Below are 26,018 nucleotides of genomic sequence, written 5' to 3'. Positions count from 1 at the left end.
GTCACGTGATCTGGAAGATGGCCAAAAACGCCGATGCGATTCGCAAAGAAGGAAGGAAGGAGAAATGAAATATAAATATAAAACACATTTTTATCCTTTTTAGGTCATCTCTTCGAGCATGACCTAATAATATGGGTGTCGATGTCCTTCGATCCGTCCGTTCACAATGAAGTTGAAGCGGGAGATCTGGTCATTAGTGATCCTGATAGAGGTCGATGAGACGTACACGATGGTATGACTTTCAAGGTCACCAAAGGTCAAGGTCAAGGTCACGAGGCCTTTGAAGTTGCGAAAATAACGATTTTCAAATTCTATCTCCTCCGCCATTTCTCAAGCGATCTTGAATGTGATTGTAGCATATGAATCTATGGGACAATATCTAAATTTGGTCGGGCTGGATTTTCGATATTCGCTTTCGTTTTCGTGTCACGTGACTTCAAATTTGGCAAAAAATGCGAAAATGACGATTTTCAAAATCTATCTCCTACATTTCTCAAGCGATCTTGAATTTGATTGTAGCATATGAATGCATGGGACAATATCTAAATTTGGTCGGGACGGATTTTCGAATTTCGCTTTCGTTTTCGCATCACGTGAGTTCAAAGTTTGCAAAAATTGCCCTACCTTCAGGAGGCTATATATTCGATACTGGGCATGGTAAAAGTTAGTGAATGGTGTCATTACATAGCAGCTGACCTTGTATATTTATACATTTTCCACCTAAGGTGCTAAAGTTTCAAAACCCGAAATGTAAACGTCGGCATTTATTTTCAAAATATAATTTCGTGCGCGCGCATGCCAAAATGCCAAGTCATCTTTAACCAAACTGCGCAGTTCGAGCTGCGCAGTAATCTTTGGTCATGACTGAACATTGACAACTTGTGGTATTATAGAGATGACCGTCACCCCCACACGGGGGTCATTTTCATTTTTTAAAATTGACCCATGCTGGTTCGTTCAGTAATAAAACCTGTTATGTTGGAATTCAAAATAAAAATGATGGTTATTTGTAAACTTATTTTGCACAAGCAAACAACCCGTCCAATCAGATGGCTTGGTTCCGCCGGGATGGGCATATTTTATTTTCCTTTGTAACATCCCACTCACACAGGTCGCGGTGCAAGACCATATAGACATTTACAGAGTATTGAAGTGCTCACCCCAACATGAACCCTGGGGACGATGAATTTTGTGTCACCTCAAAGCTTTCTGTGCACAACCACCGGTTTTTCAACTCATTCCATTCAGTGGTTTTGTAGTGTGTGCACGTGCTGCAAAACACACACACACACACACACACACACACACACACACACACACACACACACACACACACACACACACACACACACACACACACACACACACACACACACACACACACACACACACACACACACCTATCACTTTATGGTTTACTGGAAATTAATGTGAATTTGGGTCATTTTTTATTTTTAATTCAGAACTTGCTTTCATAATGTGTGTTTTGTTTCTTTTGGTCGGGATGTTGTAAATCCTTACTTTGGAAAAAAGACCCAAAAGCCTCTTTTTTTAAAGTGGAAATTGATTTTAACTTGTGTGTGTGAGCCTGAAATTGTGCAGAAAAATTACAGCGTATGATTGATGCTGCATGTGCTTGCTTGCGTCAGGTGTCAATGCTCAGTTACAAGGATGGAAAGCTAGACACCACTTCCATTGTGCCCATGATTGATGGTGGGACAGAGGGCTTCAAGGGCAATGCCCGTGTCTTGCTTCCTGGCATATCTGCTTGCATCGAGTGTACACTTGACCTCTACCCTCCCCAGGCAAGGAGCACGTTCCGTCTTCTTCTCAAATGCCCCTTTTCTCAAACTTGTGCCGTCTCATCATTCGCCCTTCCACTGCTACGTTGCTTGAGACAGCCAGATTTTTTAATCACTTCCCTGTTTATTTATTTACCGAAAAGCTTCTGTGTGTATCTGCCCGTCCAGGCCGTAACCTTTTAAAAAAAATAATTTCAGCTTTTGTCATATTTTCAACAAACCTTTTTTATGGAAATATGGAGAACACAAATTAAGAAAAAGGACTTTATTATTATTATTATTATTATTATTATTATTATTATTATTATTATTATTATTGTTTTCAAAGCTGTTTTCGTCAAGTTTAGTTTGAGTACAAAGCTGAAATGGACGAGCACGTTGAGATGCTTTCTAGTTTATTTTATAACACACCTCTCTCCATTGCAGATTAATTTCCCAATGTGCACTATTGCAACGATGCCCCGGCTGCCCGAGCACTGCATTGAGTATGTGCGAATACTTCAGTGGCCCAAAGAGGAACCCTTTGGAGGTGTGGCCTTGTTTTTCTTTCATATGGCTAACGATAGCCGAAGTTTGATGAGCCTGGATTGTCCTTGGAGCACCGAGGCGAAAGCTGGAATCAGACACAAATTACGAGTGTATACAACAAATGATTTGTTTGATGTGAATTTTAACTTGGAGTAAAGGTAAACAACTGAACGGCATTGTTTAGCAGTAAAGTACACACTATTGAGCAGACTCGTAATTGTAATATTTGTGCCATTAACCTGGCTAAGTTCAATTTCTTGTCTCGGCTACTTCCATGTCGGAGATAGATAACATTGGGTTGTGATACTCCTTAAAAATTAATGTCTGTTGCCTCATTGGCACCCTTTTGGTCGATGGCTCCTCTGTCTACATGTTTTATCATCGCAGCCTGAATCCTTGTTGTACTTCATATGAATTGTAGTTGTACCATCTATATCACAAAGAGATGTTAAAATGCAGACAGACATGTTTGTGCATATACAGTGCAGATTGGCATCATTGTCATTGTTGTTTTTCAGAGAAAGTTGTGCTGGATGGGGACGACCCAGACCATGTACAATGGGTTCATCAGAAGTCTTTGGAACGTGCAGCACAGTACGGCATCACTGGCATTACATACAGGCTGACCCAGGGTGAGATGATGATTTTCGTATTTGGGCACTAGCAGGGCATTTTCATTGCTACCTCTGCCACCAAAGGTGGATGGAGGTTATGTTTGCACCCTTGTCTGAATGTCTCAAAAAGTTATGGACAATCCAGATGAAATTTGGTGGACAGTTTGGTAGTGTGATGAGTTGATTCAATTTTGGTGAATATCCGGATCCTGATCTGGATGCGAGAATTTTTAAAGTGCTTCTTCACCATTGAGAGATGGGGCCAAAAAACTATATGTAGCACAATATCTCAAAAAGTTGTGGACGGATTCAGGCGCAACTTGGTGGACAGGTTTGGGTGTTTGGCAAGGAATAATTGATTTGATTTTGATGAAGATCTGAATGCAATATATATATATATATATATATATATATATATATATATATATATATATATATATATATATATATATATATATATATATATGTATGTTACAGCTGTGGAAATTCGCAGAGCACCATATAGGTCCTTAGATCAGTTATGCCGATAAGTGTGTGTTCAGATAAATTTCCCCACCGTTGTCTAATGGGAATTATTCGTGTTATCAGGGCTGTGATCTTTGAGGTAGTGTTTTTCTGTTACTATCATTATTTTGGACCAATCGCCTTTCAACCACCCCAACCACACCCGCATCTCAACAAACCACGCCATCCTCACCACTTCACCCCCCAACCGCCAACATCACCTAACCACCTTCTCAACCACAACACCAACCACCAGCCACGCCACCACTACAAACAACCACGCCACGTTAACCACAACCACACCACCGCGTTTCTACCTCAGCGATGACTATCAGAAGCCTGGCATTCAACGAGGGAAAGCGGACGACAGCTCCACTCCCCAGCGAATAACATCTGCACACCAAGCACAGCAGGAGAAAACACCAACCCTGCGAGTGGAGCTATAAAGTGACATGGCGAGCTATTAAACGAACGACGCCTTGGAAAAGGGAGAAAAATGCCCCCCGATTCGGTGAGGAAAAGGCTCTCCTTCTGGAAGGTTCCCGCGGGAGCTGAAAGAGGGGAGGGGCGAGATGCCAGGGGAGATAAAAGCGCGCGCTGAAGGCAGCGAGTTTTTTTTGGTGGTCGAGTGGAGAGTCGATCGTTGGAGTCAGTCGGTGGAGGTCTGGGCTCGTGTGAGAGTGTGGAGTTGTGGTGGAGTATTGGGTCCCCGCAGTCGGTGAGGAGCTGGGGAGGGTCCAAGAGGGACGCCCAAGCAAGTCACCACGAGGGTGGAGGTAACCTACGGCGGCCTCTTGGAGTTCCTTCAGTCAACCAAGCTCCTTGGACATAAAGACCCTAAGGGGTCCAGTCTGACCCCCTTGTCTTTAAGGGGGTCTTTTCTTTGCTTTTATTTGTGTGGAAGTTGTGACGCCGTGTCCCGTTAAGTAGAGAAACTGTTAAGTGACTGTACATGATTAATTATAGACAGTTGTAGCGCTTCGCCTTGCTGGCGTCTTTTGTCTCGTCCCGCATTCATCACAAATCAACTGCATGTGTGTTTCACCAATTCATTGCATGATTGTTTGTATACGTGTAAAATAATAAATGTGCTTATTTGAATGTGAACCTGTTCGTCGTGTCATTTTCCCCATTGAACTGCTGTATTGCATTTCAGAATGGTAGCGGGCTTTTTGATAGCCGATAAAAGAATCGGGTCCATAGAGGTCTCGCGATAATACCCCGCTCGGTTATCCCAGAACAGAACGAACCGCTTCAGCGGTTTGTGTCCAAGCAGACCTCGCTGAGGTACGGTCTCTCGGTAGGCTGCCTGCGTGAATAATTAGGTATATCGACAATTCGGCGATTGACCCTGTCGCGCGCGGGTAGAATATTGACAAGCCCGTGGTGTGCGCTTGGAGCACACCCGTGACTGGTTTTCGGCGTTGTTCCGGAAAGTCGCGACTGAATTGTTCGTCCGGTGGGCGTACGGCCGCGATTCGGCTAAAGCGGCTGTCCGCACGCCGGCGGGCGGAGATTCGTAATGATATATATTGTTACGAATTCTGGCCCGCCTGGCGTGCGATCGGCCGCATACCTCTAATGGCAGCCGCGTCGCCCACCGGATGGACAATTCAGTCGTGACCCTCCTGGAACTACCGCCAGGAGCCAGTCACGGGTGGGGGTTTAACCTCACCACAACCCAGTCCACATTCTACCCATGCGAAATAGGGTGAATCGCCGAATGTTGATATACCTAAATACCCGCGCGGGTAACCTACCGAGGCGGTGCACCACGCCTCAGGTCGGCTTAGGACACGAACCGCTTAAGCGGTTCGTTCCGTGCTACAGGGATAACCGAGCGGTGTTATCGCCGACCTCGACGGTTCAGATTATTTATCGGGTGTTTAAAACCGACTACTCATTCCACGATGCAAGATGGCATTTTCAAAGGGGAAATAGGAGGACGCGACGAACGGGATACATTGCACACATGGACATTTATTCCAGAAACACGTATACAGTCATGCAATCTACAAGCAAGGCAAATAAAAAGCAATACAACCGACTACAATTATTATCTACAGTCACTTACACAGTCGTTACTTAACAGGACACGGCGCCACAGCATGCATACAAAAACAACAGGAAAACCCTCCCCATAGGCAGGGAGGTAGACGGGGTTCGTAAACCTTTATGGCTGTGGATGACCGAAAAGGCCCGCGAGACTGTGCTGGTTACCTGCCCCCTCGAGGTGTGACGGTGGGCAGGTCGCGACGCCTTGTTCCCATGGCAGCTAGTGTAGCCGGGCCTGCTCTCGGGCCTTTGCGATGATGTGGTCGGTGAGTTCTCTCCGGCGTCCCACGCCAGACGTGCAGATTCACACCACACAGCCGGCAGGGCTGCGCCTCCCATCTGCGTCTCCGAGGCGTCGCCCGGACTCACCACCGGCCCGCGCCTTCACCGACAGGTCGCCCAACGCCAAGACGAGAGAGCCCGACCTCGACCACCAAAAGAGAGCTCGAAGATGAAGCGAGAGGATGACGTCCACCAAGAGAGCGAGTAGAATCCAACACGACCCCGACAGAGAGGATGACGTCGACGACCCAGACAAAGAAGTGAGCCTCGTGCGCGGTCCGCCTTATATAGCGCGGGGCTCGCCCTTCGCTCCTCCCCATTTTCGGCTCCACCTTCCTTCGAGAAGGTTCCCGAAAAGGGGCGTTCCCTCACCCCGACCGCCTCACGCTGTTCGTCCACCAATCGGCGGCGAGCTCCCCTCCCGCTTTCCTTCACACCAAGCGCGGGGAAAAAATGGCGGGAAAAAAACCCCACAGGCCTCACAAGCGCTTTTGTCCTGCCAATCCTTCTCGGACGGTTTCCGACGCAGAAACCGTCCTACCGTGGTCCGCGGAGGATGGCGTTCGCAAGCGGGCGTAGTGGCGAAGATGGTGGTGATTGTTGTGGGGGCGGTGTGAGCGTGGTGAGCGTTGTGGCGTAGTTGATTGCGGTTATTGTTTGCGTGGAGGTTTGTTGCAATGGTGGCTCAAAATAACGAAAGATAAAGAAAAACGGCTATCTCAAAGAGTGGCAGCCCGGTGAACACGAATAAACCCCTTTAAACAACGGTGGGGACCTATCTGCACATAAACTTCGCGTCATAACTGATCTCAGGACCCTTTATGGTGTATTGTGAATTTCCACCGCCGTAACAATATATGTATATATATATGTATATATATATATATATGTATATATATATATATATATATATATATATATATATATATATATATATATATATATATATATACATACATACATACATACATACATACATACATACATACATACATACATACACACGTGTGTGTGTTTTTTCCGGTGATTCTTCACCATTGAGAGATGGGGCCAAAAATGATGTGTTGTAGCATGACGCTTCAAAAAGTTATGGATGAATAATGACGAAACTGGGTGGTAGGTCAATGGTTTAATTGGCTGATTCTGGGATTTTGGCCATGTGTGAATGCATGCCTCTTTAGCTGGACTTGGACTGTTCGGAGTTGCAATGAATTTTTAAAACTATCCCGTTTTCATAACTTTTTTTTCATGCCCCACATAAGTGAACATCAGATTTTATTGTAATATCTCATACATTTAACACTTTGTTATTCCATTTAGTGAACTTAAGAATACTGCCAAAATACATGAACACCAGATTCACATGAACGTTCGTGTGGACACTGCAACACCTGCAAATAAATTCTGCCACACCCTTTTTAATTATGAAGACCGGCTACCTCCGATTTGCTTGGCCCTTAAACCTCACCATAAACTGAAGCACTATACAGGGTGCAGAAAATCCACTAGTTTTCATTCATTCAACCCAATGGCAACAAGCCAGTGAAAGCTCTATGTGATGGTCTCTTCCCGATGCACACAGCGCAAAGCAGGTGAAAGCAATTGGTCCACTGTGTCTCTGTGTCTGTTAGTCTATGATCAAGGAACTTGAATTGAATTCAATATTTTGAACACTGCAGAACATGAATCGGATTGTTTGCACTTCCAAAATTCTGCAGTGTAGCAGTACTTTGGCTCTTAATTTGGCAACATTTTACAGCATATTATCCCAGTATGCAATCCGCACAGCACACTAAAGCAATGGCCTCAGTCCGTCTCTGTCTGGCATACATTTTTTTTATAAACACTCCAAACAGGAAATTCACTTTTTAGGGATGTCGTAAAGGGCACAAACAATAGGCACGAATAACAAATTTAGCATGTTAAATATGGTGGTGTAAATTTTCCCAAATGTATTAACGGCAGTAAACTTCCGATTCAATGTTTGATTTTTGTTTGTTTTTTTCACAGCCTTTAAAACTTTTTTTAATTTCAAGTGAATTATATACTTCAACACTGTAGAATACAAATCAGCTTGTTTGCACTTGTAAAAAAAACCATTAGTGTATCAGTACTTTAGTAAAATTGTACGCAGTCTCAACCAATCAAATTTTCAGGGAGGGGGAATATCGAGATTCAGACAAAATGGCGGCGCACAGTGATGCAATACCAAGCTAATTTCATCCAAAAAATGTCTGTTTAGGAAAAAAAATCTGTCATCCAAAAATGTGCACTCTTTTCTCAAAGATCGTTTCAAAAGCATCAGATTCTCCAAGAAGAATTGGCAGAAGGTTTGTGATTGTGCAAATGCATGAATAAACCTCGATGGTGATGAAAAATGCATCTCACCGGAGCACCTTCAGCTTTGGACTGTTCCATTTGATCCACCACTTTGTATGGTTACCATCAAACTTGTTATTCAAAGTTCATGAACAAATTTCGATGACAGGTCGGTGGTCTCTCTGTCTTCTACCACCTCCTTTCTGGCCTTTCAACCTCTGTTCTTTCCATGCATTATCACCCCCAGGTTTCTGCAGGGCACACACAGTCCACCATCAACCCCCTTCTGTTGAAACTACCTAAATCTAAGATCACTGCTCACCTCCACTCATTCATTCCTCTTTTTCCCACCTCTGGAACCAACTTCCACATCCTCTTCAATTGTCATTCTTCCCTTCAGGTCTTTAAGACAGCTGTTCACCACCATGTCAGATCGTCCCCAATCCAAAACCATTTTCTTTTCTACCCTTAATAACCTCACCCAACCCTGATCCCTCTTCCTTCCAAATTTCCAGCTTCCCCTCTTGAGAATTCCCTTCTGTATCCATCTTGTCCACCCCATGCATCCTCTCCTGCCCCCCTTTCCTCCTCACACCCGTTTTTTGTCCACCTTTGGCTTCGGCTCTGCTGATGGTATCCCTCTGCCCCCCCCCACCCATCTACTGTTCACTTTGTCTTGTTGCACCCTGATCCGTTCATTGTACTCGGACTAGCTCTTCCATGAGCCTCGACTATGTATATATTGTGACGTCCACGGGACTTGAACAGTCCCGCCAACGTAGAATGAGCCGAAACGATGGAGGCGATTTATTTGTTTATAACCCAAACATGGCGGTTCTAATCGCTCTACCGCAAACGGGGCAAGGAAGGTGGCACGAGTCACTTTTCACTGAGTTGATGATGTTTATTTGTTTTTATTATTACCAGAAATAACACGACTCGGCAAGAAGAGGGATCCGGGGCGATTCGATGGGATGGTGTGGGATCGGGCGTGGGGAAAAACAGACAATTCCAATGAATATACAGATCTCAAACCCTCTAAGGTGCCAAGCACGCACGCACGCACGCACGCACGCACACACACACACACACACACACACACACACACACACACACACACACACACACACACACACACACACACACACACACACACACACACACACACACACACACACACACACACACATTCCACCCGTTTAGTCGGGAAATGCACTCAAATTGCGTCAGAAAAGCTTCAACGCTCCCTGACCCGTCAAAATTTACCAGGGGGATCACTTTTACGGTGGCCCGCTTCTCAGTTTCTCCCTTGTCCGAATCCAGCCCAGGGATCAAACACCCTTGTGGCTGCGTATCCAATTTCTGAGCCCACTGTGGCCAAAGATGTTTTGTGGTGAGGGTCTCATGGGTCAATTTTGCCTCCTGTTCCAAACGTTGAATGGACTGATTCACCTCTTCCCGCAGGATCTTCTGGGCCCGCACAACCTCCTCCAAGGCTCCGTCGCGAGTTTGTAGCTGCTCCTCAACCAACCCAGACACTCTACTTACAAAAGACGGCTCTACCAGGCCTTTATCCAAGACTTCATCTTGGCTCATAATTTTATCTTGTTCGTCCAAACGAGCCTCCAATCCTTTTACCTCCTCCGCCAAATTCATACCTTGCTTCCTCAGCTCTCCCCACTCTTCAACTTGCAGCTGCATACGAGCATCCACACAGGCACGATGACGTTCCAGGCTTTCATCCACTTTATCAACCCGAATGTTCGTTGAATCAATTTTATCTACCAATTTTTTCCGTATATTTTCCCCCTCCAATGTAATTTCTACCTTTGTTTCCTCCAATCTATCCTCGAATTTACTTTGTATTTCTCCCAATTTAACATCCACAACACTCCTGCATCTCAGTTTTCATTTTCTCCATCTTTTCCCCCAATTCATCCCTCATTAAATCAATCCGTGCACCCAACTGTACCCCCATTACCCCCAATTGATCTCTCATTTATGCCCTCTGTGTCACGAATTGATTTTCCATTTGTGCCGTCATTTATGCCCTCTGTGTCACGAATTGATTTTCCATTTGTGCCGTCATTTCTGCCCTCTGTGTCACGAATTGATTTTCCATTTGTGCCGTCATTTCTGCCCTCTGTGTCACGAATTGATTTTCCATTTGTGCCGTCATTTCTGCCCTCTGTGTCACGAATTGATTTGCCATTTGTACCGTCATGTCCCCTATTAAACGTTCCAACAGTGTCTGGATCGTCATCGCACCGGTTTCCGGCACTGCCGGCCCCGTTACGGGCAATGAAGCACGGTCCACGCTCGGAATGGGGGAGGTTCCAACCCTACCCCCGTCTCTCCCCTCTTCCCCCGACTCGCTGCCAGACACGTGGCCTTCCTCCTCAAACATCTGCACATCCGCCATGATGCAGAAGTCCCGTTTGCCGCCAATTAATTTAAATTTGAAAAATCCCGCCAAAATTTTCCCGCGCTCGCGCGCTTTTCTGTAGTAATTTTATATTCCAATTCGTGGCGAGATTTTAATCTTGGTATATTCTCCCGATACCAAATATAATTTTGAGGGGTTCGATCATCCCACTCCTGACACCAATGTGACGTCCACGGGACTTGAACAGTCCCGCCAACGTAGAATGAGCCGAAACGATGGAGGCGATTTATTTGTTTATAACCCAAACATGGCGGTTCTAATCGCTCTACCGCAAACGGGACGAGGAAGGTGGCACGAGTCACTTTTCACTGAGTTGATGATGTTTATTTGTTTTCATTATTACCAGAAATAACACGACTAGGCAAAAGAGGGATCCGGGGCGATTCGACGGGATGGTGTGGGATCGGGCGTGGGGAAAAACACAGACAATTCCAATGAATATACAGATCTCAAACCCTCTAAGGCGCCAAGCACGCACGCACACACACACACACACACACACACACACACACACACACACACACACACACACACACACACACACACACACACACACACACACACACACACACACACACAAAACGTAGCTATTTCTGGTGGTCAGGCTGGACCGTGGTGTGGACGCAACCGTCCCTGGATCGGCGTCGGACGAGCCGGCCTTGCTCTCGCCAGGGGGGGGGGGCAGGAGAAACCGCGGTGCTGTCGACCTCCTGGTCCTGGCCCAAGTCCGCCCACAGCCGCCAGGGAACCAGCTCCGGCGCCAAGCCGAGAGCAGGAGAGGGAGGCAGGTCCGCCCGCCGCCCGACCCCGCACTCCGAGTCAGCAGAACCCCAGAGCCAACCGAGGCGAGGCACGAGGCTCGGCAAGGCTCCCAGACACGATCAAGAACACTATCGACTCAGCACAACAACCAGGACGCTCTCTGCCGCCACAGCTTCCACACCAAAAAAAACCACGATCTTTTGGTTGTAATCTTCTTCCTCTTCCTTTTCGACCCTGAACAGAACCTTTTTATCCTTCTGTCCTCATCACTTCAATCGAGCCGTTTATTGGCCCACCGCCATCGCCTTCCGCCAATCGTGATCACGGGGCGGAGCCATCCGCTGCACTGTCCTGTGACGTCACGGCTAGTCTCCAGAGAATACCAAAAAGGGGTTTACGCAGACACACTTACCCTATCCCGTGTCCCTGTCTAATTACGTGACAATTATCATCTCCCCCCTTGAAGAAATGAACATTTACTAGACAACTTATCACCACTGAATTGCTACTTATTACATCGAGATCCTGGTAAACTCGAACAGCATGGCATACCTAATTAAACATCCTAATTACCCTTTGAATGCATACCCCCCCCCTCAAACGTAACAATATGTGTATATATATATGTATATGTATATATATATATATATATATATATATATATATATATATATATATATATATATATATAAAACCTTCATTGAGAACATCTGACAAGATAGAGACTATGGGAAGCCTACCTTGCTTCTCTGAAAAAGTGGATGCACTGACATATCTGGTGGGAACTTCTCGCATGACCATTGGTAGAATCATTCACGACGATCTCAAACTGTATCTGTACAATATACAGTTACTGCAGCACCAGACTGAAAAAGAAGAAGGAGAGTTTCTAACTTTGCACCTAGTGGATCGAAGAAGACCAGGATTTTCTTGATAACATATGCTTGGTGATGAAGCCCACTTCCATCTCAGTGGCCACGTGAACAAACAGAACCTGCAACTTTGGGCAGAACACCAACTGCAGGAACATATGGAACAAACCAGTGTCTAACTAAAGTGATGGTTTGCTGTGCTTTCGGATGTAGCGGTATAATAGCACCAATCTTCTTTAGGAACCAAGTCGGACAAAGTGACAGTCAGCAGAAATGGATACATAGACATGCTACAAAGATTCCTTCCGTTCCTGGGTAGGAAGCAAGACCACTTTGAATTCAGTCATCTTCCAACAAGGCAATGCACCACCACATAGTCTAATGGTGCTTTGGAGTTTTTTAGACTACATTTCCTGGATGTTCGACTCATTTCTCGATAGACGTGCAACCCATGGCCTCCCTATTCCCTGGATCTATTCTTCCCGACTACTACCATGGGGGTTCTTCAAAACTAAAGTCGACAAAAACAACCCACACACACTGTAGGAGTTGAAAAATAACATCAGACTGTTTCCAGCTTCAGTTCTCAGCAGAGTCATCGACAACTTCTGTGTCCGTGTGCAGCTGTCATCCATAGGTGGGGTGCTTGGAATGAGCACTTCATCAACTACAAATTATATCACTCCTTATTGCTTGTTGAAACACTTTTTTTCACTGTAATAAACAAAAAAAAAAAAATTAAACCTGTGTGTTTCTTTTTTCTACAAGAATAAGGTTCATGAAAGAGCAAGGTTAAATTGAAAGTGAGGTCGCAGGGCATCAATTGGCCACAAACAACAATGTGAGAGAGAAATATATAGATATGACAGCAGCAGCAAGTAAGAGAGTTAGGTTATGGAGAATTACTGGGGGAAATAAAGATCATGGGCCAAGATGGGAGATGAGATGAGGTGGTGTTGCACTGCTTGCTTGGAGGGAAGAGTGAGGTAGAACAGTCTCTGGAAAGTGGTTCTATACATGGGAGAAGCGAGGAATAAAAGTCGAGGTGTGCATTCAGTCTGGATTTTGGAAGTTTAACTATTATGGGGTTACTGGAAGAACACGTACATCCTGGAGTTGCTGGGGAAGGTCGGAGGAATGAGGGAGCAGAGGGAGCAATGTTGGAGAAGAGACGGTAGAAAACAAAGATCACTGACCTGCCTGTGATGAGAGCAACAAACCTCGTGCTTCGGTCTTATCATAGGAGATTCCAATAATTTTGAGAGCGTTTGATGCCACGTAATTTACGAGAGACGAATGTGACGGAGTAATAGCCCGTTGCAGATTGCAGTACTTCATTGAGCTTTGGCCAAAGGCCTTGTAGAGTGTTGTGAGTAGCTTTGATTTTAAAAGTAAAGACTCTGATCAACTGAGAATGTCGAATCTGTAGCTGGCTTTTGAGGCCAGCTTTGATATGTGGTCTGCCCAGGAAATGTCATGGCTGGATGGTGAGACCTAGAAATTCAAGAGACAACCTCTTTCAGTGGATAACCAAGGAAACGGATATGTGGGTTCGTTTGACAATCCGAAGCAATACAATAAAACGATGGGTTTTTTTCTGGATTGAAGGACATTCTATTTATCAGACCAGAGTAATAATTTCCAGATGACCAGATACAGCTGCTGTCTTCCTCGCAGAGGGTGGGGGTATTGTATGACACAACATGGAGTTTTTTATCCTAAAAGGGAAGAGAGGGTTTTCTCGAGCATTGGAGGGGTCATTAATATTGATTAGGGACAAGATTGGCCTGAAATACAACGTTTGGGATGCTCTAGCCTTCACTCGGAGAGGGGAGAACAGGGTTCCATTCATTGCAACACGTTAACTGGGTGAATGTAGGAAGTCAGAAATCCAAGAACGAAGGCGGCCTTCTATGCCACAAGCAGAGAGCTTGGCAAGCAAAGCATGATATCAGACTCGAATGCCTGATGTATGTCCAGGGAGATGGTCCCAACCTCTCGTTTGAGATTGACGACCTCCAATAATTACTGAGAGAAGAGCAGAGGCATGTCTAAAGTTCAGCAGCACATCGTTTTGTACACCTATCTGTGTATTATATTATATTGTTCTGTCAGACCCCGACATTCGTGGCGGTTACGCTCCTGGAAAATGCCGCGAATGTCTGGGCATTGTTTCAATGGAAAAAGGGGGGATAGGTTCCCGGTGGTTCATGATTCATGAAAAATACTGCGAATGTCAACACCATGAATGTCGCACATTTTTTTTCAATGAAAAAAGGGTTGATAGATTCACAGTTCCTGGTTCATAGGGGAGATTTTTAAAAGTTCAAAATCTTTTCAATAACGAATGCACCTGATTACAATTTCATTTAAAAAATGTTTACAAATAAATTTAAAATAGACACCAGATACCATTTCCAATGTTTATTGAAGGAATGTGATTTACAGTTTGTTAAAAGTGATTAACCAACCATACTATAAAAGTTATTAAAAAAAAAAAACAGCAGCAGGTTCCATTTCAAATTTTTTTTTTTTCACAAACACACGCAACTTTTCAAATGATGATTATGAATTGAAATCTAGTGAACTCAACAAACTTATCTGAAGCCGACACAGGTGAGGGTGCCGATTAGTGCACCGAAAGGAATGTAGGTGGGGTCGCTGATGAGTCGTGCATTGAGGGAGAGGTAGTAGAGGGTGCTGATGCTCCTGAGGTGGAGGTACTAGGGTGGAAAAAAAAGAGTGATTGAGAGCTGCCTGGCAGATTGCCGCAGGTTTTGATGTAGCTCATTGTGTGGGAGCATCATGTCATCCAACCCCTTCTTGAACTTGATGTAACGCTCCATGATAGGATCGGTGTCTTTCAGCTTCAGTCATTGACTGCATGTCCAGCAGCATATCACCCAGGAACTTGACCATTAGGTTGGACCTCGACACCTCTTACTCATCATTGCCTGCGTCCTCGTCGCAAACCTTGGTAATGGTGCCCAACCTCTCCTCGGCATGCGAGGCATACGATATTGCAACTGCTCAAACTCCATGTCGTCAAAGCCTTCCCCTCCCAGCTTTCATGCCATCCTGACAATTTCATGCCTCTCAGTGTTGTTGGGAAAGCCTCTGAAGTTTTTCACGAACTGTGGCCACAGGTTGTGCCAGCAGATATTGATGGTGGAGGCTCTCACCTCGTCCATCAACTCACTGATGCAGTGGGCTATGTTGAAGTCCTTCCAACACTGCCTGACGGTGAGCTCTGGGTCCATCACATCCAAAATGTAGCGAAAGGTGTGGTGGGTATCTGGTTTTGAAAGTTGAGATTACCTCTTGGTTGAGCGGGTGGATCAGGGAGATAGTGTTGGGCAGCAAGATGATCACCTCAACATTTGCGTGACACACCTTCAGGTCCCAGGGTGGCCAGGAGTGTTGTTGACAAGCAGGAGAACCTTGAGCACAAGGTTTTGTTCTACCAGGTACCTCTCCACCTGAGCGATGAAACAGTTATGGAACCAGTCCATGAAAATTGCTGCCATCATCCACACCTTCCTGTTGACCCTCCAAAACATGGGCAGTGTGTGTTTGTTCTTGCCCTTGAGAGCACATGGGTTCAGGAAACAGTACAACACCATGGGTGGGCTTCGTCATACAGTCCCCCTTTTGGTTTGAGCAGAGGAGAAGAGATACCTGGTCCTTGGCAACCTTGAACCCTGATGCTATCCCCTTGTGCTTCAAGATAAAAGTTCAAGATAACTTCAAGATAAAAAAAGCATATTTTTTTTCAAAACAAGCCCAGTCTCGTCAGCATTGAACTCCTGCTATGGCAGGTACCCCTTCTCCTCAATGAGCTGCACGAGTTGAGCATGGAACGTGTTGGCCGCCTCGTGGTTTACAGAGGCATGTTCGCCTGATTGCTTGACATTGCGGAGACCTAGTACTTCTTGAACCGGTCAAACCATCCCTTGCTCACTCGGAATGGGTTGGGGTCGCTCGTACCCACATTGCAAGTGCCACCCACACAAGCTGGATGCGCACATTCATACACATTGCCTTTGCATGAATGAGAGGTCCATGTAAAGGCATTTCTTTTGCACATCGTTCTCCATCTAAACACCGAGAGCCTTCTCCATCCTTTTGATGTGGACATCCTAGACCTAGGTGACCATTTTGGTCCACGATGCAGTACTCGCCGCAACACTTTCTCGGATCACCTTCTTGTTCTTCCGTATGTAACAAATGGTCGATTTGTTTATTCCACACAGTCTACCCACAGAGGCCACATTCTGTCCTCTTGACAGCCTGTCCAGCAGCTACACTTTCTCGGTCAGGCTCATCACTTTCTTCTGCCTCTTGGCAGTTGACGCATCTCCGGCACTGGTCTTGCGCTTGGGAGTCATGTTTGATCGATGAGCGAGAGGCAAAACAAGTCAAGGCAGCGGGACGAGAAGAATGATTGAGACTCAGGACATGCTGCACATAAGTAGTTATGTGGGAACTGAGTAGCTGTGGGAGGTGTGAGTATTCTGTTCATTGTTTGTGGGGGATAACTTTTTACACAGCTAGTGGTAGATGCGGTGAAGCGTAGTAATTGTGTGACTCGGGGGTAATGTTTTACGCAGCTGGTGGTTGATACGGTGAAGCGTTTTGACTTTGTAACTTTTGGGGGATGATGTCTTGCGCAGAAGCTGGTGGATACAGTAGAGTGTCTTTAAAGCATGAATGGTGGGACATGCTGTGCAGCTAGGTCTATAGTCTGAATGGTGGGACATGCCGTACAGCTCGCTAAAAGCGTGGCTGATGGAGGATATGTTTTTTGCACCCGTAAAAAAAAAAAAGTGCAAATGTGAAGCACAGGGCCCGATTGTAGAATTAGGTCATGCTCGTGGCTTGTGGAAGATATGCTTTTGCGTACTTGCAGCTGCTCTATGATTGGCTGGTGGAAGATATATTTTAGAACTGTTATGTGTGTGGCTCATGGAAGTTTTATGTTTTTTTATTTTTATTTTTGCACCCACAAAAAACTGTGAATATGCGAAGCACAGGGCCACTAATGTAGAAGCAGGTCACATTTTATAAACCACAAATGCACGGGGTCCGCAAATAGTGAATCCGTGAATGTCGGGGTCCAACTGTATTATATTATATTCCTTAAGTACGTGTTTGTACACAGACTCGTATGATCAAAAACATTTTCTTGTAAGATTTTTGTGAAATAAATCTTCAACAAAACGAAATCCCCAAATGGTATGTTAAAAGCATTCATTGATACGTGTACCCTGATAATTCTTATGAGATCATGTACAGATCATTTGATATTTTATCTGAATAATCGTGTGTGGTATTTTTACTCTATAGGGGCTGAAAGGATGGCCTCGAGGTACACGCACTTGCCATTAAGTTGTCTCGCCTGGGTTTGAATCTCAGCCCAGCTATAATACTGTCGTCCTGGTGTTTCACAGGCACTGATTCATCAATGCCTGTGCCGTCCCTCAGATGGATGTTGAATGTACAAGCTATCTGCCAGCACCCTGAACAAATTCCAATTTCTTGCCCTAATCTGAGTCGAATGTAAGGCCTGGCCAGCCAGTTTGTGAAAGATTTGGGCCAAGCTTCTCCCTTCCAACCCCAAAAGAACATGGAAATACGAAGAAGTGTAAAACCAATATATACAAGTTCTGTTTAATGATTATGATAGTATAGGTGTGTGTGTGTGTGTGTGTGTGTGTGTGTGTGTGTGTGTGTGTGTGTGTGTGTGTGTGTGTGTGTGTGTGTGTGTGTGTGTGTGTGTGTGTGTGTGTGTGTGTGTGTGTGTGTGTGATTGTAGAAAATGTTTTTTTGCACACCTTGCCTATCTCACTGAATTTTCCTTTTGATTTGTAGGGGTTATCAAGAGAATTGTCCCTGCCGTGGCATCGACTAATGCAGTCATTGCAGGTGAGTCTTGTCAACTGAAAAATATTAAATGCTTCTCGTTTCTACAAGCCACAGAAGTAAATGAAATGCAGACATTCTTTGTCTTTTACTTAAAGTTTTATTTTGTTTAAAGATCTCGTCACAAAATTACAAGCTCTAATTTTTACAAGGCCGAATCTCTGCGCCTGTTCCTCCCTCATCACAGACAGGGTGGTAGCCTCTCTGTCTTCTTCTGCCTCCTTTCTGCTCCTGCACCATCTGCCTTTTGTGCTCATTCGCCCTCAGGTTTCTCCAGGATACATGCCTTCTGCCAGTAACACCCAAATTCTCTGCAAACTGTTCACCTCACTTATTCTTCTTTTCTCTCGCTGGCCTAAAACTTGTCTATTCAATTTTCTTCTTCTTCCCTCCAGAATTTTAAGAATGTCTTTCACCACCTCTTCAGGGTCATCCCCCATCCATACCCATCATCTTTTCTATTGTCATCAACTCTCCTCTTTCCAGATTATTGTGTTTTCTTCCCTCTCCCTTCACACACCTTCCTGTTTTTCCCCTTCTTCTTACTGTGTTTGAGCTTGTTCACCCACCATGTATTCTGTCTCACCCCCCCCTCCCACCGCCACTCCTTTACTCTTTTTTTTCCTCCCAGTGTTCCTTTACTCTGCTGCTGGTGTATTTCCACTTTCCTTTCCGTCCCGTGATCTAGATGTGATGTAACCAAGTTTGAATGTAAAACGTATATTCATGCCCCACACATGTTTTGCCTCATGCATATCTATGCTCCGCCCATGTGTCATGTCATCTCCGCTGGAAGCGGGGAGACCGGTGTGGCCCTGTCTGGCAGGACGTGTGGTTGTATCTGGAAAAGACACTGTTTGTACCGTCACAGTTGGAGTTTTAAAATTAAAGTAAAAGTGATTTAAACCTCGGAAGTGTTGGTAAGCTGCCTGGAGCATTCCTTATTTAAAGAATCTGGACACATAGGCTGGTTCAGGAGAGTAAAAACCTGACTCCACACTTGTCTCGGCACCTGGAGGACAAGAAGCCCACAATTTCGACTCTCTTCATCTGCGGTCTGTCGCTGGCTTCCCATGGTTTGTCGAGAGCAGCCATGTTGAGCTTGCTTCATACGTGGTCTGTCGCTGGCTCCCAAATTGTCGCTGGCTCCAGGTCTTCACTCTTGTTGAAGGCCAAATGCAGAAGCAGCCAAGGCCTCTGTCACAGCTGCTGTGGGATGTAAATCAGATGAAACTCGATTGCTTTTCGAAGAACAGCAAATGCAGCAACGATTGATGGCTGCACAGCAACAGAGTGATTTCGAACAGCAACAGGCACAGCAAAAACAGCTAGAGATGCAGCAACAATCGAAAGCTATGCAGCAACAGATGCGTCTCAAACAGCTGAAGGGGAGCGTGGGGGGTTGGGGGGGGAGATGTTGCTCTGGCTAAGGCCCGTTTGGAAGTGATGTCTGACACTCTGTGTTGGGGTGGATTCAACAACATTTTGGCAGCTGGATTACCTACACCTGCAGCGCAGGTAGGAACGCTGTTGTCCAGGAATGCCACGTCTCTGCCACCCATTCTATCTGACGACGATATTGAAGGTATTCCACTGGATACCCAGGTACATTCTGACCCAGCTACGTTACTCAAACCAGTGTCATTTCAGACACTCCCTTTTATTATCCATCAATGCTGCAGCACCAGCATCCATGGAGAACTCGTGGACATCAAATGTGTACAACAGGCAAGTTCTGTCTGTTCAGTATAACACAATGCCAGCTCCTGGTCTATCATACACAACTCAACAGACACCAATGAATGTCTTGCACACGTCTTTCGTGTCGTCATCCTTCTCCAATGCTACATGTCACGGCTGCACCGTTCCTCATTGTGTTAATGTACCCCGTTGTGGACTCGTGGGTCACACACCCGGCTCCAGTTACGACCACTCAGTATCCCACCGTGTATACTGACCTTGCGTCACCATCCAATGGGATTACAACCAACAACCAATCAGGTTATTTCTCACCAAATCCAATGTACACCCATGCTGTACCTGCACATGCTGCGAGGACGTACAACACATCCGGCAACAACATTGCCAGTGTCTAGCCATTCACTATTGGGTCGAGAAGTCAAGCTATCGATCATTCCAGCAGTGTTGCCTGCCATGCAAGACTGTAAACTGTTTGTCTCGTCGAAACTTGGTTTCAAATAGGATTTCGCTGTTTCATGATGAGCCTGAGAAATTCAGGACATGGCTTGTGGCCTTCCAGAACATGATCAGACGAGTACCGCTAACATCTGATGAACAGCTTAACATCATGGTTCAACATATGGCTGATGGTTCAGAATCCAAAGTACTCTTAAGGTGTTTTAACCGAGTCTTCATTTCTAACCCTGATGAAGTTTTAGAGAAAGTCTGGAACCACCTTCAAGAAAGATTTGGCAGCGATGAAGCAGTTACATAATCATTGCTAAACAAGCTGGAACTTTTGCCTCGAGTCTCTCCTCATGACCACAAAACTTTGCAGAAGTTTAGTGATACCATCGAGGAAATAGAGGCCGCCAAAAAGATGGTTCCTTTGCTGGACTTGCAGCTTTGGACATATCTCTGTTCCTCAAACCAATCATAACAAAGCTTCCACCTGCCTCGAGAATCATTGGAGGATGGAGGCCTTCAAGTATAAAAGAAATCCACAATGTCACCTTTCCACCATTTTCGATGCTCGCACCTTTCATTCGGTAATGCAAATATTCAAAATGACCTCAGTCTGATTGTTTCCTCGGGATGTGATGACGGATCATGTTCTGCAGTTGCTAAGGTGAAAGCTCCACTCACCAACGAAGAATAGAATGTCCGTTTTCACCATTGACACTCGTCTAGGGGTCACAGTAAGCAAGACCGAGGTCACGGGTGAATTGTTGCTGCAGACTGTCGTGCAACCGACCGCAGCAGCTCTCCTGAGATTGGACACACATTTGTTGCAGGCTTTTTGCATCACCTGATGTTGCCTTCAGTCAAATTTACTTTACATGTGGATAATGCAACGTGTTTGAAGGCAACTGCCTCACCGCAGGATTCAATGTATTCAGGGTGAAGGTTGGTATGATAACTGCAGACAAGATGAGATAAATCTGTACATTACAGACCACAGGCATTGTGGAAGAATTCCCAGGCCATATCGGTATCAGGGGTGGCAGAGGTAGCACCAATCCTGAAGCAAGAGGGCAGCTTGCAGTGCCTGTGAGTGAGCCACGAGACTCTGTGTTGTTGAGGAGGTTCTCTGATAACAGCCAGAGTGATGGGAACTCACAATAACAAGATCAGATGTCCCAATTGGAGCAGTGAAGGAGCAGGAGACGTTGGAAGCAAAATTGGTCATTACCACGTCTGGAAGCGATTATTTGCCATTGGCAGAAATGCGAGTCAGAAAGATTTGGTTGAAACAGCAGCAGCATATCTTCAAATATCCTTATTTGCATTTTTGTTCATTTTGATAATTTTGTCAATTAATCTCGAAGACCATGTTAACGAGACTACTTCATTTGTGTCACGATTGCCGCAGCCATTCAGGGACGCGCAAAGGCAAGATGTGGTTACCTTCGTGGATATTGCCGGGAAATTGACCAAAGCGATATTTCTTGCTTCAAGGTGCATCTGTTTGAATACGAGCAAGTAAAGAAAGAAATCCACGATGATCAGATCTTGCACATTTTCGATTATTGAAAAGTGAATTTTATTTTCCTTCATAGTTATTCATACGGAGAGGTAATCCATTATAGCAAGTCCACGTGGCAAATAGATTTAATCAACTTGGTCACCCACCCTAAAGATTTTAGCAGTTTTTAACTGATTCACCTATCGGAGGTCATGCCGTGTGCTGCCTGCAACTTGCTTTACCATCGGTCACAGTTTCCTCAATGTTTAAATTGTGAGCAATTTTGTTTTTTTCTGCTTCCTTGTTCCAGCTGTGTGTGCATTCGAAGTGTTCAAGATTGCAACAAGGTGAGTAACCTGTAAAGGTAAAGTATTTCACAATAATAATAATAATGCTTTTTTGAAGTCGCAAGAGGTATTATGCATTAGGGTTGTCCGTGCGTCCGTGATACGTTTTCGTTACCATGATAACTTAAGAACGGCTGAAGGAATTTCAGTCGAACTTGGTACAAGTATGTATAATGATGCAAAGATGAACTGGTTAGATTATGGGATCAAGAGATCAAAGATCAGAGGTCCTTTTAGGTAAAAAGTTGTCTTACCCTGCTAACTTGTAAACCAGTGATGGGATTTTGACCAAACTTTGGACTTCCAATTCTGGTTCTTGAGCGACGGTGTTCTCTCGGTCCCTGCCGACTGTCTCAAAGATGAGTTTCCTGGTCATTTTTGTCGCGTGTTTTTTTTTGACGTCACGATGTTGAAGAGTGTCGTTCGAGTTTTATTTTACAGTGCAGTGTACAGTATAATTATTTTCCCTTACGAGTTCAGGACAAAGCTTTATATTTTGACACTTTGATTTTACGTTTCAATCCAGTCCTGTGTGCACCCTGTTCACTGATTGTGTGTGTGTGTGTGTGTGTGTGTGTGTGTGTGTGTGTGTGTGTGTGTGTGTGTGTGTGTGTGTGTGGGTGTGTGTGTGTGTGTGTGTGTGTGTGTGTGTGTGTGTGTGTGTGTGTGTGTGTGTGTTTTCAGTTGCTTCAAGCCCCTGAATAACTACATGGTGTTCAATGATGCTGACGGACTCTATACTTACACGTACGAAGCCGAGCAAAAGGTACGATTCGCGAATCGATACCAACTGGCCAATAGACTTGGCTTTTGCCTGTTAAGTGCCATGTTGAGATGAGCTCGACTCTCCCATTGACAAACCATCAGGCTATAGATAATAGATCTGATTACTTGAAGACATACACTGCAGTTGTAAACTGTCAAAAGCAGATTGGTCCATCAGTGGCACCAAAGGTTAGCTGTCTACAAGCTCAATGCTGTGCATGCAGGAAGACTGCGCCGCTTGCAGTCAGATTCCTCAAGATCTGACTTTCCCCTCTTCCGCAAAACTCCAGCACGTTCTCAACCACCTTATGGAAAGTTCTGCCCTGTAAGTAGGCGGCACACTGGACATTCTGATGAAAGAATCACACCATGAAATGATGCTTGTGGACATTACTTGTGCCTGTGTCTATGCGTCTAGAAATGTTACCGATTGTCTTTTGTTCAGGCAAATGAAATGTCCTGCAATTACAGCAACAATTCATGGACGGAACAAAACTTTATACATGCAAGTAAGTTTCGTTCCATCAGTGCATTCGGTGAGCTGATGTTGGAATTAAATGCATCATCGCTTTCTGTTGGCTGTAACTTCATCCTGGGACCAAAACATCAAAACATCTGTCCATGCAGTGAACAACTTTTGTTTATTGAGGTTGTCAAACTCACGTTTGAATAGCCAAGATACGAATGCTCCTCTTTTTAAAAGTTGGCATACCGATGGCGTTAATTTCCAAGAATAAAGGCAAGTTTACTCATTTATACCATTTTCATGTTATTTTATTTCTGTAGACCGTAGCATCGATAGAAGAGAGGACACGACCAAACCTCACCAAGACCTTGACAGGTGAGGTTTTCAACAATGAGTTGGGGACAGGGGAGAATGTGGGGGGTTGTGGTGGGAAGAGAAGCTTCTTTATCGTTTCTGATCGACTTTTCTTTGTCCTTTTGTCTCGTGATTCTAGAGCTCGGCCTCTCAGATGGTCAGGAGCTAGCGGTGGCTGATGTTACATCTCCACAGACACTCCTCTTTCGCCTGTGCCTCAAGTCTGGTGCATAGGGTCTTCCTGGTTTTGCACGACTCGCATCTGGCACACCTTCCTGGGACTTTACTTTGAACTTGTATCTCTTCCAGAGACTTTTCTGTTGTTCATCTTTGGCTTATTCTGCACAATTTATTCGGTACTTGCACCCGTGTCCTGTAAATGGTTGTACATGCGATGAACATCCAAAAAAGCATTTCCTTTGTTGCTTACAAGAAGTTAATAAAGATGTACGTTTTAAATATTTCACTGTGTGAAATTATTGTGACTGATGGGAGGGGTGAGCCTCCCCAGCGTGAGAGCCATTTTGGAAACTGTGTCGGCCCCACGGAACTCTGCATGCAAGACACGGTGTGTCAAGCGTGGACCATTGTTCGGTGATATTGGCTTCACCGGATAAATTACTGGAGCATGGCCGGCTACAAGGGGAGCAAACAAAGGGAATTTGGGGGAAAAAAAATTTCGCATCGGAGCCCATGTCCAAGGTGTGCTGTGAGACGCGATTGGTGCTCGCTGGACGCCTGCCATAAGTGGAAGAGCTGTGGGGCTGCCGTCGGATGGTTCGAGTGCGTGGTCGGAGTAAGAGTGGGTGTGGCGAAGCTCACAGGGCGACTCTTATGACGTCTGTGGGGATCCCACAGTATGAATGGTGGGCGGGCGTGTCGGGCATGTCGGGGTTTCTTGTGGGAGATTCCCCGAAAGCCGGTGCAAGCATTTGAATCGATCGGCAGGCGACGAGTGCATTGCCGAGCACCTCTGTGGAGGGGGGCTCATTCACTGAGACTGAGTATGGTGCCCATGTGGGGGTGCGGTTGTATAACTACCTCCACCTCTGGGCAGAGGAGCATTTGGCTACATTAGTTCGAAGGGGGTAGTGTAAAAATAATTGTGCTGGTGAGGGTATCACAAGTGGCCCTCCCTGGGCAAAAAGGGCATTAGATAGCATTAGGTTAGTTGGGGGGGGGGGGGGGTGGCAGGCGGCAATGTCAGAAGAAATCGGCCACATGGAGGCATTCCCTACATTGGAGCCCAGGAGCACGAACTGGAAGTTGGGGGGGGGGTAGCGTAAATGGGAGATGGAAGTATTAGCGAGAAGAATAGTGGGACAACTTAGCTAAATATAGCATAACAATTGTGCATTTTGTGAGTTAAGCACCAAATTTGGCACACTAGTAGCCTATAATATTATGAACAGATTTGGATATTGGGCCATCTCAAATTCAGCTGCTGATGGCTGTGGCAGCCATTTTTCAAAATGGCCACCAGTGGTTCCTGTTATGACACATATCTGCTTTACTGGAGAGGAATGCAGGTTGATAGTGAAAGTTTATTTACTAATAATGGTCAAAGAAAGTAACAATTTGATTTGGTTGAGAAAAAAACTTAATGTGGACTAATTAGTCTTATAAGACGCAGATTCTGAATGAAAACCAATGATAAACATTCATAGCACTATCGGCTTGGCACATGGTAGTAGAAGTGGTGTGCGTGCATATTGACCCCGGAATCGCGCACGGTTGAGTTGCCAGCTTACACTTGTTGACTCAATCCATTGTTGTTTTGTTCTGTGCCCATAGAGTTCTCTATGCTATCCCATTGTTAACCGTAGTTCATCAAGTTGAGTTTGGTTTGCGGGGTGCAGTTTGGTCATTGGATTATCTCGGTCACGGATTACCGGGTTACGAGCTTCTGCATGTATTTTTCGTTCTGCCTTCACGGCGCCAGTTCCAGTTTGCTACTGAGTGAGGAAGTTCTCTCTTCGTACCGGCGTGTTGGCGAGATATCTTTACCATGATAACTCGTTAGTTTTCGGGTTATCTTCGTTCGATTGACGGCAATGCCAAACCATTTGTAAGTAGTTTTCCATTCTCGTTTCCATTTTCATGGCTAAGCTAATTTGTTTTGGTCAGTTTGTTGAGTAACCCTTCCGTTTTCTGAAACTGCATTTTTATTGACTCTACATCGGTTGCCAGACGAGGGATGGAAACCTTGAAGAGTTCTTTCGTCATGAAAATCAAGCGTGTCATCCAGCTCTCTCCGATGGAGAAAGTCTCCGTCTAGGTACGAAGAGTGATCTCCTCAAATGCTTTGAAGAGTTCTCCAATGCCCAATCAGAG

The 26,018-nt window shown here is 45.2% G+C and overlaps 1 protein-coding gene across 3 annotated transcripts in view; it reads left to right on the top strand.

Moving 5' to 3' along the window:
• Positions 1–24,145, top strand: part of UBA3 (ubiquitin like modifier activating enzyme 3) — a 91,318-nt gene extending 67,173 nt beyond the window's left edge. For all 3 annotated transcript variants that reach the window (XM_085852409.1, XM_085852408.1, XM_085852410.1), the window contains 10 exons: positions 1,650–1,805; positions 2,229–2,331; positions 2,849–2,962; positions 18,056–18,109; positions 22,063–22,099; positions 22,784–22,865; positions 23,089–23,189; positions 23,310–23,373; positions 23,651–23,705; positions 23,824–24,145. In XM_085852409.1, the coding sequence (XP_085708535.1) occupies positions 1,650–1,805; positions 2,229–2,331; positions 2,849–2,962; positions 18,056–18,109; positions 22,063–22,099; positions 22,784–22,865; positions 23,089–23,189; positions 23,310–23,373; positions 23,651–23,705; positions 23,824–23,918 (861 nt within the window). In that variant the 3' untranslated portion in view covers positions 23,919–24,145. The remainder of the gene's footprint in view (positions 1–1,649; positions 1,806–2,228; positions 2,332–2,848; positions 2,963–18,055; positions 18,110–22,062; positions 22,100–22,783; positions 22,866–23,088; positions 23,190–23,309; positions 23,374–23,650; positions 23,706–23,823) is intronic.
• Positions 24,146–26,018: the final 1,873 nt, after the last annotated feature.

Source organism: Eptatretus burgeri, chromosome 13, assembly GCF_056783735.1.
Source record: "Eptatretus burgeri isolate ZD-2024b chromosome 13, Ebu_testis_v1, whole genome shotgun sequence".
In the NCBI taxonomy this organism is placed as follows: Eukaryota; Metazoa; Chordata; class Myxini; order Myxiniformes; family Myxinidae; genus Eptatretus; species Eptatretus burgeri.
The sequence above is the reverse complement of the archived record's forward strand: the minus strand, read 5'-3'. Positions and strand labels throughout refer to the sequence as shown.